This window comes from Terrapene carolina, unplaced genomic scaffold (assembly GCF_002925995.2).
Source record: "Terrapene carolina triunguis isolate 2854851 unplaced genomic scaffold, T_m_triunguis-2.0 Scaffold998, whole genome shotgun sequence".
Classification (NCBI taxonomy): Eukaryota; Metazoa; Chordata; order Testudines; family Emydidae; genus Terrapene; species Terrapene triunguis.
In genome coordinates, this window is record NW_020665349.1 from 3911850 (window position 1) to 3924759 (window position 12910).

Below are 12910 nucleotides of genomic sequence, written 5' to 3' on the forward strand. Positions count from 1 at the left end.
AGTCTTTCCTGTGTTCTGGCCTCCGTTTAGTTCCTCCGTCCAGCTGCAATTTACATTCGGAATAAAGGCCTATTAATGATTGCACTCAAAATCTCCACTTGTTCGGTGGAGAGGTCACTGGTTAAATAAAAAATGCCGAGAAAGCTTTGTGCTGGGTGTGGCTTTATGCAGGGTGTGTTTCTGGGGGGGAGGGAAGCAAAGCAGGGGACATTTTTTTCACAAGCAAACTTGGCAAATTCCATTTCTTAGGCCCTGATCCTGCTATTCAGCTCTGGCTCGGAGCCCCCGTGAAGACAGGGATCCACGTGTCGGGAGCATGATTGGGGCCCTAAGTTGGAATTTTTACTACTTAACTAAGAGGAATGAGGCCTAACTAATAGCACGTGGCCTAACGACTCTTTCATCCATGCTGTCTCGAAAACGCTGCCCAGGACTACAGAAAGAGGTGGCTGAGATGAAATGAAAACGGGGACTGATGATTCATTTCAGACAGATTCGATGAAACAGGCTGGAATGGTGCTGGTGTAAACCCAGCTCACACCCCCGCATGGAGCACAGGCACTTTCTGGCAGTTTGCTGATTTCATGGTGCAGCGCCACCTAGGGGTGGCTCATGATAACAGATCTGCTCTGGGTCAGGAATCTTTCCTGGCTTCTCTTTTGCTTTCCTAGGACGGGTCGTGCTGAAATGAATGCACGGTACATGGCGCAGTCCCTCAGCCCTGGGGAGACGTGTACGTTATTTAGACATGCCACACGTTTGGCTCTGCGTCCAGATCTGGAGGTTAGAGCTAGGGTTTCGAGTTAGGACCGTTTCTGGACCCAATTCTCACTCCATTACACCAGTGTGATGCTGGTGTTAGGTACTGAGATCACTGGCCTAAAACTGGAATGAGGGAGTGGAGAATCAAGGCCTCATTTCCCATGATTTTATTGCAAGAGTGACTAATAATCCCCCATACTGCATAGAATCATAGAATATCAGGGTTGGAAGGAACCTCAGGAGGTATCTAGTCCAACCCCCTGCTCAAAGCAGGACCAACACCAACTAAATCAATAGGAGCTAAGTCACCAAGAAGCTGACAACCTACAGTCAGCTCTGGTAGGGAGGAAAACAGAATTCATTGTATTGTCAAGAGGTAACTCTGCACATGCAAGTTCAGCTGCTGTGTTTGTATAGGTGGGACTTCTTGGCTCATCTGAATTGAGAGTGGGGCAGATTCAGCTGTATGTGCTGTTGGAAGAGCAGGGAAATAATGCAATCAGGATGTGGAGGTCTCTGCGCTGTTCTCTCCCTCCCCCCCCCTTCAGTCTCCTTACAGAGCTCCTGACACACGTGCGTCTGCAGCCTGCCTATATGAGTAATAATAATTAAAAAAAACCAAGCAAACCACCCCCTCAGTCCCATGCTGAGAACAAAAAGTTGCAGTCAAAGACAGGGTGGGAGGGGTGTGGTTACTTAGGGGCGGTGTTTCAGGGATATCTCAACTTATTTATAAGCAAACACAGGGCTGCAAGGATTAGAGTTACACACCAGGCTGAAGAGCTGAAAGCTAGCCAGTCACCTCTGTGCCAAAGCAGGACTAGAAGGAAATCTCAGCCACGATGGGGAGGCAAAAGGAAGTTCTCGATAGAATTGGAGAGATGCTGAGGATCAGAAACAAACTAGTGAGGCAAGCACTGGCCGAGTGCCTGGGGACCCTGATTCTGGTGGTAAGTCTGCCTTTTACTACTTACAATACGGTTGTGGGTTTTTTGAAACCTTTTTACTAAGGCATAGTTGCAATAAAAACGTTAACAAACTACATCGTACGTTGCTTATTCAGGACCAGGCTAATATTCCACGAACCGGCTAAGAGTCTGGCTTGCTGGCTGAGTACTGTTTAATTGCAGTAATTTGGGTGCAAAGCTAACGTGACATGACAAAGGAGTCACATTCATCCCTGGAATTTACACCAGTGATGAAACTGACCAGAGGACTCACGGGGTCTAGAGTAGTAAACCCCTGATGTTCTGTGTGAAATGATGTATGAAAGTTGGTAACTAGTCAGTTTTAGAGTTGCTTCCAATTCAGTGTGATGTATGAATCTTTTGAAGTATTGAAAGATTTCACGTTCTGTATGTATTAGCAGCAGAGTAGACCCAATAAGGAGGCACATGTGTGAACAGCAAGTGTGTTACTGGAAGGAAATTGCTCTCACACCTCTATGTATTTCTCTGATCCTGAAACTGTCTGAACTTTAAAGAACCTTTCAAGAGCCATCTAAAGGAGAGAAGATGCATGAAGGGGAAAGTTCCTCTTCTTGGATTGTTTTTCTTAAAGCATCATTTTAAAAATGTGCTGGTGTTGAAAGTGTTAATAACAGTTCTCAACAGCCTGTCCTGGGATCAAGTGAGAGGGGGAATAGCAGGGCTGTTTTGTGGCTCACTGCAAAATACTAACCCAGTCTGACGGGATGGCTGAATGCCTACCTCTGCTTGCCACATGTCTAGGATCGGGGAGCGGTCCCCCATCATATGTCTCAATGGTAAATAGACACAAACGATTCAGTGCTTAGACCCCAGGACAATAGGTGCCTTCGTGAAAGGGTTCAAACCTGAGTGCCTAAAGTTGTGAACCTGCGTCTATAGCTGGACATTTAAATCAATAAGTGACCCGATACAGGGAGGAGAGCTGAGCTCCACCACTGCAATCTAAGGGTATGTCTACACCGCAGCGGCTCCTACCACAGCGGAGTGCTGTGGTTAATTCACCTGTCTGAGGGGCAGTACCTAGGTTGACAGAATAATTCTTCCATCGACCTAGTTGCATCTACATCAGGGTTAAGTCAACCTAACTACTGTGCTTAAGGTGAGAAATTTTCCACCTAGCTAAGTGTGAACCAGGCCTAATTCCATAGTAGTTGCAAGTACTCAGCATCTCTGAAAATCAGGACAATGGTTTAAGTGGCTAAATATGGATATAGGTGTCTTGCTCTAGGCATCCAACTTTGAAAATGTTGGCCCTTCCAGATATGGTAGGTAGGTATATAGATGACACTGCAGACAGGTGTAATTTGTCTAATTTGCTGATATTCTAGTACTGGCCGGTTAATGTTTGTGCATCACTTTGAAGATATGTGATCAGATTCTAATCTCATTTACCAAGGTGTAAATCCCCAGCAATTCCATCAACTTCAGCTGAGCTACTGTGGATTTATATCAGTTGAGATCAGAATTGGTTCGGAAATTATTCAGTAGCTGGAATAGCTAAGGGTGGTGGCAACTTTGAAAAGCTCTATGCACCTCCAGCCACCTCCCGTAAATGGAAAGACACAGCCTCTTGTATTTTAAAAAGCAACAGGGGCAGAGAGGCGGATGTATCTTCTGTATATCTCGCTGCTCAAGAGAAACAGTAAAATGTTACCCTCTCTAATGGGGACGCTATGTTTCCCATAGCATAATTGTTGTATCTGCAGAAAGACCAGCTTTCGCAATAACTACTTGCAACAAGTGGCCATGCTTTGCTTTGAAAGGATTATTTGGAATAAGGATGGGCAGGAGCTGACTGAATCATTGTGCAGTTTCTGTCTGTGAATCACCTGTGCTATTTGGCAGGGAAAGAAAATCAAGCTCATTCCAGCTGCTCAGAGCGTGATCCAAAATCCCCTGGCATTTGGGGTGTGTGTGTGTGTGTGTGTCTTGGATTTGGATCAGGCCCCCCCTGTACAGGAAAATCCATGTGTTCTTCTAGGGGCTTTAGGCAAAAGCTGGTGAAAGTGGCAATGGGAACAACCCGAGGCACATCACCTGTTGTGTTTTACTAGCCCTAATGAGCAGAGGAGGCAAGGCATTCATGGGTCAGTGGTTTGGACAGAGCTTCCAGAAACGGTTAGCAAAGAAAAGGCAGGATTTAGAGTCAGGCTGGCAGACTCTGAACTCATGCTTACAGAGTTTGTGGAAATGACAAAAAACTTTTTTTTACAACTCCTCTTGGAAATACATCTGCTGAAGATAGATAGCAGGGCTCTGCCTGTAGGGGTGGGAGTGGGCTTCACACATGTCATGGATTGCATTGGAATCTGGGGTTCGGAGCCAGGAGCACCTGCCAAAGAGATTCAATGCAGGGGGGCTGCGCTGCTCCACACCCCACGCTGTTTCCTGCTTCAGTCTCCCCTCACATCGTTAAGTGAATTTAGAGGCTGTATTTAATGCAGTGGGATCTCTGGCTGTCAGAGAAGAGGCAGGAAAGGGCCATTTCGAAAGGCCGATTGATGATTCCCTTCTTGCTTTTTTCAGTTTGCTCTCAATCCCAGATCATCCCTTGTTCTGGGGTCTGACTGGAACAAAAAGGGCTTGAAGTCAGAGTCTCTGAGAACATTAGCCCATATCTTCCTTTCCATGTAAGCCTGGCAGCAGGTCGGGTTGGTTAATCCTGGGATAGGAACCGATCACATGCATCTGCCTGTGGTCCTTCCCATCCCCAGCTTTGAGCCCACTGACTACCTTTTTCATGTGAATACACTCAGACCCGTTTCTGAGTCTGGCAGTCTCCACTGGAGGAACAATGCTGTCTGGTGGGAGCACACCCTGGGTAGCTAAGTTGCCCTTATGGGAGTCGCAGCAGGCTGACTGTCACCCGGCTGGTGTGTGGAGTGGTGCATGTGATCATGTGTAAGTGAAATATGTTTATTTTTATAGGGTCATTTTTAACCTCCCACAGAGCCCAATCCCAGCTTCTGTTTGCACCCATAACTTTCATTAACATCAGTTGGGGTTTTGGCTGTGCAAGGGATGTAGGATCAGGCTCAGAGTTGGCTGGATTTGTCCCCATCTCTCCAGGTTTAGTATACATGCAGATTAATATTGAGGGTAGGCTTGAGGTTTGCTCCTGTTCTCACTGAGGTCAAATTTCCATTGACTTCAACAGGTATAGGACTGTGCACATAACATTAGACCTGCGCTTTGTAATGGAAGATTTGTGACACCCAAAGGCACTGGGCGTGATCCCAGTTTCTCCCCAACAGATCTCTCGCCTTTGGCTGGCACAAAGATCACAGCGCCAAGAGAGGCACCTTACCCTGCAACAAATGTCTTTGTACATGGTACAGAAACACTGTACGGGAAGCATGTCAAAAAATGTTCCTTCTTAGAAAATCAGGGAAATCGTGCAGCAAAAGAAGCCGAGGAAATTAGTTGAACTTACCTAAAAATTCCAGTCACTGCCATCTCTCTTCTCATTTTAGGAGGGGGCGATTTATGCCCCAGGGCTTCTGCAGTTCAACACATTATTAAGATCTTTTTTCCCTACTTCGTCTTCCTTCTTGCCTGCTCCAAAGCGCCACCTACTGGCAATAGTTAAGCAATGCAAATATCAAACGAATTTCACAAGTCGGCTGTTTGTATTATTACTGGTTTCAGAGTAGCAGCCGTGTTAGTCTGTATCCGCAAAAAGAACAGGAGTACTTGTGTAATAAATTTGTATTATTACTGTAGCAGCCAATTAAAAAAAAAAAAATTCCATCAGCCCAGCTTTTTCCACCCGGCTTAAATGTAAAAGGGTTGCAACTGTTACATTGCTACAGACCTGCTCTGTTTTAAATACCGGAGCTAGCTAAAAGGTCAGACTTTGTATCCTTCATATCTGGCTGGTATAATAGTTCGGCTCTCTGACGGACTTTGCATGGTGGATTAGCTGGTTTTCACTGTTGTTTAGACACAAGGAAGGAACAAAGAGCAGTTTTGAATCCGACTCCGTTGGTCATTCTTCAAACAGGACTGGTGTGATGAAAGACTTTACTGTTACAAATTGGAACTTCATGGTTGTAACTATGCCACATGCCATGGAAACCTAAATTTCATAGTGTAACTGTAGGGATAAAAGTAAAGGAGAATCTCCTTCAGTTGTTAGCAGTATAGGGCCTATGAAACATAGTCAAGCTGTTCTGATTCCATCCAGTACAGGGCAGCAGTACTCAGACATATTAGGCAGTTTGCTACACCATATTTGCTTTATATAGGACTTGGAAAGGCTGGTTTGCTTTCAGACTTGCTAAGCATGGCCCTTGCATTATGTTAATATTTTGCTAGAGTTTTAAAAACTTAAGTGTAAATTCAATCAACTTCGAGCACCAGCAAAAATATCACATGCAGGTCATAATACCACAGTGCTGAAAAAGTGGTTGTAGTGGGCGTGTCTTGTGGGCAAGGAAGTCATTTAATGAAATGGCAATAACACCACTTTCCCTCTAGTGCCTTCCATTTGAGGATCTCAAAGCACTTCACAAGCACTAACGAGGCCACCCCCACTCCAGTGAAGTAGGGGAGTGTGATTTCCCCATTTTACAGATGGGAGAAATGAGGCACAATTTAACAGCCGGATCCTGTGCCCACTGTACTCAGTGTCTTCCTTCCTTGCTGCAGGATCAGGCCTTAAATGACTTGACCAAGACATCGTGGGAAGTCTGTGGCAGAGCTAGAAATGGCACTCTGGTCTCTTGACCCTTCGTCCCGTGCATTCGCCTTTCTACCACAAATCGGTGGGGAATGGTTGAGCTTGCTTTAGTGGGGAAAAAAATAGCCTATACATTCTGTCTTGACAGACCCTTCCAATGCCATTTGTTATAACTTTCTCATATGGGGTGACATTCACCCCCTGTGCAGGGCGCCAGCCCAAGATCTGCCCACCACATAAACCCCATTTAAGCCGTCTTATCTCTTGAGTTCTTCAGTGGTGCATAAGCCTTGGGCTGCGCTTCTGCACAGGGAGTGAATTCCAACTCTTATGCAGAAAGATCCATTACAAACCTTATTGTTACTGACTCTCCCTCCCCCCCCCTCCCCCCTTTTCACTGGGATAGCTGCTGCAGTATGGCTCTGAACCCATTGCATATAACTGTGCTAGGTAGGGGGCAGGCCGACTAGATGATCTCTATAGCCTGAAGGGTTATGAATTCAAAGCTATGAACGCATATAGATTTGAACTTTAAAAGGAGACAGATTTGAAGCTGAGCAAGGCCCAAAGCCCCTTGCAGCTTCTGCACTGATTCCACCATCGGAGACTGCCACTGACATGTGGCTCACAGTATTCGGCCATCATAATAGGCCACTTGAGTTGCTCCCAAAACTCCATGGAGCCAGATTCTGCCCTCAGCTGCACCAGCACCACCCCTCTGACTCACTGCCGCGTGTGTAGCTAGGACAGCCGTGAAGGAAGCCAAAGGGAGGCTTTGCCTTGACCTCAGTGGGCTTTCGATCAAGCCATGGCTTTGCAAAAGAAGAGGGTGAACAGGGCGTTAGAGCCAGCTGCAGGATGAGGGCCCCAGACCCTCCCAGCCTCACCCATTTGGATGGAGAGTCCCTCGTTTGGGCTCCGGCTTTAACTCTCATTGTGACTGGGCGTTTAACTCTCATGTGCTGCACGGAGCTGCTTCAAATCTCCCTCATTCAACCTGTCATCACAGCTCAGGAGTTTTCAACAGCCTTATTCAGGTGGCTTGGCTGCAACCCGATCTGAATCTCCTTCCCATTCATTGGTGCAATTATGCTAGATTTACACAAGGTTCATTGCCTAATCCCTGCTCTATTTGCCTGCTGAAGAGAAAAGTTGTTACTCGGACGATAACATTCCTGCTGGGTCGGGTCGTGCCAATGCTACAAAGCGTTCCCAGATTAATCCAGGGATCAGGGCCATGTAAGTTCAAGAGCAAATACATTCAGGTCTTTTGTGGCTCCTTTGAAGGTGCAAAGAGCAGCCACTAGGCAAGGAAAGGTTAATCAGAGAGCTGTTGTGTAGAAGAATGCCAGTGATTATCCCTTCTTGAGTGTGCAAACAGAGTCACTCTTCTCCGGAGCTGTTTATAAACCCATCGGTTATGTAATCTCTCCAGTATTATTTACCCATTTCTGTTTCCTGCCAAAGTCTTGTACTACCTTCCTTAGTCAGCTCTGGACCTTTCTCATCTCAGGCCTTTCTCTGCTAAGAAAGGTGTGGTTTTTTTAATCTCAGGGCAGGTCTACATGACCACTTATGTTGATATAAAGTACGTTGCTCGGGGTGTGAAAAAGCCACCCCCCTAGCGATGCAAGTTACACCGACCTGCGCCAGTGTGGACAGGACTCTATAGGACTGGGCAATATTCCTCCCTAAAGTGCTGCAGCTGCTGCTTTGGATCCCCCTAGTGGTACATCTGCTGCATTACAATGCCTTTGGTGCTCAGATGCCGCGGTGATGAGTGCCCTGTCAGGGTCTAATCCAAAGCCCTTTGAAATCAGTGCGGAGCGATTCCCATGGACTTCAGCAGGTGCGGAATCAGTCCCTACATGCCTAGATAGACACATACATAGACTCATAGAAATGTCGGGCGGGAAGGGACCTTCAACAAGTCCAGTCCCCATGCCCCGACCCACTCAGCTGCCCATCTGGTGCTCCTGCCGGGGAGTGGGGGGGAAGCACCCCAGCAGGAGCGCCGGGGGGGGGGGAGCGGGGGCAGAGGGGGTGGGGAGGGGCCCCCACTTGCTCTGGCTCAGGGCACACCAAAAGCTTAATCCGCCTCGGATTGCGTTACACCAGCTTTACCGCATTGGCCCCCTAACCAGGGCCGACGAGAGGGGGGGAAGCCAGTACAAATTACCGGGGCCCAGCGGTCCGGAAGGGGGCCCGGGGCCTGGCTTCCCCCCACTCTCGTCAGCCCTGTTTAGCCGGTCCGCCCTTGCTGGGGGGCCCGAAACTTTTTTTTCCACCGGGGCCTGAACCCGCTCTCGGCAGCCCTGCCCCTCCCCAGACTTTTGAGCACTCATGCAGAGGTGCCGTGTGGCATTTTGCCTGACTGGTAGGCGCGGCTCAGGACAAGCCAGGGGTTTATCACCATTCATGGGGGAAATGGGTATTAAAATCTCATCCACTGGCAAATTTGGAATGTCTCCAGGCTGAGATCAAAGGGCTTAGTGGGAAATGTGGGATAATTTTGCACTGTGGTTTTCTGCAACCTAAATGTATGTAGATTACTAGCAAACCCCATCAATTTGCAGGACTGCCAGTTCCTTAAGCATGAGGAAAATAAATATTTGCCTAACAAAATAACCCTGAATAAACGAAAAGAAAGAAAGAGACACACTCCAGACATTACAGCTTTGAATGCCCTCAATCCACTCCCTGTGCGTGACCAGACACAGCAGCTGAAGGGACCACTTGAGAGAGGAGCACAACAACAAGCTACAGTAGCAACCGAACCTTCAGCTAACATTACCTTGGAAGCGATTTAAGTGTCCGAAAGGAAAGGGAAGAATTTCCCATTAGCTCACTAGCTAGTAATTGTTGGCTTCATAATGCATGTCAGATTTCACCCTCAGTGCTCCACTGAGCACAGACTGGAAAGAGTCTAGTGGTTACTGCGCAGGAATGGGAATCAAGATGCTTGAGGTCTGTTTCTAGCTTTGCCACAGGCCTCCTCCATCCCTGCTTCCCCAGCTGTAATGTCTGGGTAATAGTTCTTCCCCTTCTGCCTAGGGGCTGTAGATCTCTTTGAGACCTTAGGTGACAGTCACTCATCAAAGGGCAAAATATTGTAACATGTCTGGGGTCACTTAGCTGGGGCTTCACCGCTGCAATTCTGCTGCTCACTCAGTATTTGGTGGGGTTGGTACTCAGAGCCTCCCGGTCCCAAAGCACAGTGCGCTAAAGGAGAACCGCTTTGAGCAGTGCGGGGTCTATGACGCGCAGACGAGAAGATCTCATTCCATCCAGTAGAGGGTGCTCTGCATCCACCCTAGCCAGTTCATGGCAGTACCATTGTAGGTTCCTTTGTTGTTTTCCTTATCTGCAACCTGAGTCTGTGTTGGTGGAGACCTGGGCTCTTTAGTTCAGAGGGACTTAGGTGTGGGAAGTCCATCTAGTGAGTCAACCTGGAGTCTATCTGACCATTCCAATCTTTGCCCAGGAGATAGCAGGGCACGGTGTTTATTTTATTACTCATTCATCAGCTGTCAATTGTATGGGAGAAGAGAGGTTACATGGGTTGGATTCTGGGTCTGATACCTTGCTCCCAGGGCTGGCAGCTGGCTGCATCCTTCAGCCCTAAGGGGGAAGAGCCATGTGTCACTAGTAATGGAAGAGGCTTCAGGCCCTGGCTCTGAGCATCCCTGAACTTTAGGAGGAAGTCAGGATACAAGCTCTGGGTCCTCTGTGTAATTATAAGGGGGCAGCCCAACACAACTGCAGAGCCTGATGCTGAGCGGAGCTCATGTTCTGCAGTGTAAATCAGGAATAACTCCACTGAAGCCCTTGGAGATACACCGGAGATCAGGATCTCCCCCCGTGGGTTAAATACAAGCGAATGATTCAGACACCAGCTATAGTCTGAAATGGGCTGGGTTGCTAGCGAGGTGGAGCGGGACAAGGAGGAGAGAGAGCCGTTGAGCTCTTGGACATGGGCCGGAAATGAGGGATTGACCCGAGCAAACATCCTTGGGCTGCAGGCTTCCTCCCTTCACTGCAAGCAAACAGCCCTTATCACCCTGTGCAAATAACCGCCCGCTCACCAAATACTTTCCAGTCCCCAGCCCTGGGAAGGAAGAGGCGAGGCACAGCGCCTCTCACAATGCCAGAGCCAAGGTGTAATTTACAAGGTGCCTGGAATTGAAGCGTTTCATGTCTGTGGTTGTCTTAGGCAGGTTTGTGTTATGTGCAGCATGAAGCCCCCTAAGCAGGTTTGTGGGTCTAGCGTTTGAGCTGCTGTGTTAGTACTAGCACCAGCTGATGGTGGACAATGTTCTTACACCATCCAAGCTTTGCCTTGCTGACAGCTGCAGACCAGCACCTGTGCTGCTGGGAACTCCTTATATCAAGGGTATTGTCCTTACAATGTTTTCCAGCCATGTATAGTCATCTTTGCAAATGCCAGCAAACTATGAACTGATCCCGTTTCCAGTCCAGACCCCAAACGTCCATTGATTTCAGTTCCATATAAAGAAGGACAGCAGGCTAGGGACAGTAGGTTTAAATGCATCATATAATGTCCCTAGGTGTGGTAGGCAAGGGAGAAAAGAGAGATGCAGGGCAGAATGGTTGAAAGTTGGAGGTCTTGGGGGGGAGATTTTGATGGTTTTATTAAAGGGATAAGTAGGAGGCCAAGAGGAGAGATGCATCTTGGGGTGGGAGGCTTTGGGAAGGGTTCAGGAATCAGCTAGGTGCAGATAATCAGGAAAGGGAGTTGGTGGAAGCAGCCTTGAGGAAGGATGTACCAACCCCTCTGGAGAAACAAGGAGAAGTGGAGACAGAAAAGAGTCTGGTGTTTTAAGAGACCAGGGAATTGGCTAGAGGCAGCAAAGAGGGGTTTGGAGAAGACTGGCAAGCCTATGGAGGATCTTGAAGACCAAAAGAGAGAGTATTTTGTAGGCTTCAGAAGATGGAGGCGGTCAATTCCCTAGCAAATTCATGACCCTGCTCCCTGGCATTTTCCACCCAAGCCAGCAAGTTTCCCTGCAGCCTTTCCCATTTTGTACTGCAGCACAAGCGCACATAGTGGAGTTGGTCACGGACTTGGGCTGGAGAACTCAAGTGGAAAGCACTCAGGAGTCCTTGGCCAGTTTCTCGCTCCTGAAAGAAAACCCACTGGGCCAGTTTTGATCAGTTCTTTTCTTCTTTCAGTTGTTTGGCTGTGGCTCGGTCGCTCAGATCGTGCTCAGTAGAGGATCCCACGGAGGCTTCTTGACTGTGAACCTGGCCTTCGGCTTTGCTGTTACACTTGGAATTCTGATAGCAGGGCAAGTGTCAGGTACGTGGCTTCCACTTCACGGCTTTGCTGCAAACCTAGGGCTCCCTCTTGCTGTAAGCTCCCGGCCATGCGCAGTTGGGGATCCAAAGATCAAAGAGCATTGCTTCATAGTTAGGGCCCTATCATATTCACGGTCCATTTTAGTCAATTTCACGGGCATAGGATTTTGAAAATCATAAATTTCATGATTTCAGCTATTTAAATCTGGAATTTCATGGTGTTGTAATTGTAGGGGTCCTGACCCAAAAAGGAATTGTGGAGGAATCACAAGGTTATTGTAGGGGGCGTTGCGGTACTGCTACCCTTACTTCTGCACTGCTGCAGGTGGCGGTGCTGCCTTCAGAGCTGGGCAGCTGGAGAGTGGCGGCTGCTGGCCGGGAGCCCAGCTCTGAAGGCAGCGCTGTTGCCAGCAGCAGCGCAGAAGTAAGGATGGCATGGTATGGTATTGTCACCTTTACTACTGCACCACTGCTTGCAGAGCTGGGCCCTCAGTCAGCGGCCATCACTCTCCAGCTACCCAACTCTGAAGGCAGCAGCGCAGAAGTGATGGTGGTATGGTATAATATTGCCACCCTTACTTCTGCGCTTCTGCTGGCGGATCACTGCCTTCAGAGCTGGGTGTCCGGCCAACAGCCGCCGCTCTCCAGCCGCTCAGCTTTGAAGGCAGCGCAGAAGTAAGAATGGCAATACTGCAACCCCCCTAAAATAACCTTGTGACCCCCCCCCCACAACTCCCTTTTGGGCAGGACCCTCAATTTGAGAAACACTGGTCTCCCATTTTAAATTTATAGCATAGTATAGGGTAAAAGCACACAAAAGACCAGATCTCATGGTCTGTGATGCGTTTTTCGTGGCCGTGAATTTGGTAGGGCCCTATTCATAGTTAATAACATAGTTTCCTCTCTGCGTGCATGCAACCGATGAACCCACACTGAGGAGAGAATAGAACTCTTTGTTGGTCATTTGTTTCTCAATACTTCATGCTCTTTGTAACTGTCCACCCACCCTGTTGCTGAATGCCTGCTTCTGGCATAGGAGACACGACTGAGTGGACACGACTATCACTGTTGGAAGTCAATGGCATAGATACATAGATAGATAGATAGAGGGGGTGTATGGTGATAGATAGATAGATAGATAGATAGATAGATAGATAGA

General features: G+C 48.0%; 1 protein-coding gene across 1 annotated transcript in view; it reads left to right on the plus strand.

Annotated features, from left to right (window-relative positions):
- The first annotated feature begins 1551 nt into the window (after window positions 1-1551).
- AQP3 (aquaporin 3 (Gill blood group)) overlaps window positions 1552-12910 on the plus strand; it is a 16315-nt gene continuing 4956 nt past the window's right edge. Inside the window, exons 1-2 of the mRNA XM_024196714.3 lie at window positions 1552-1712; window positions 11626-11752. Coding sequence (XP_024052482.1) covers window positions 1605-1712; window positions 11626-11752 — 235 coding nt within the window. The 5' untranslated portion in view covers window positions 1552-1604. The remainder of the gene's footprint in view (window positions 1713-11625; window positions 11753-12910) is intronic.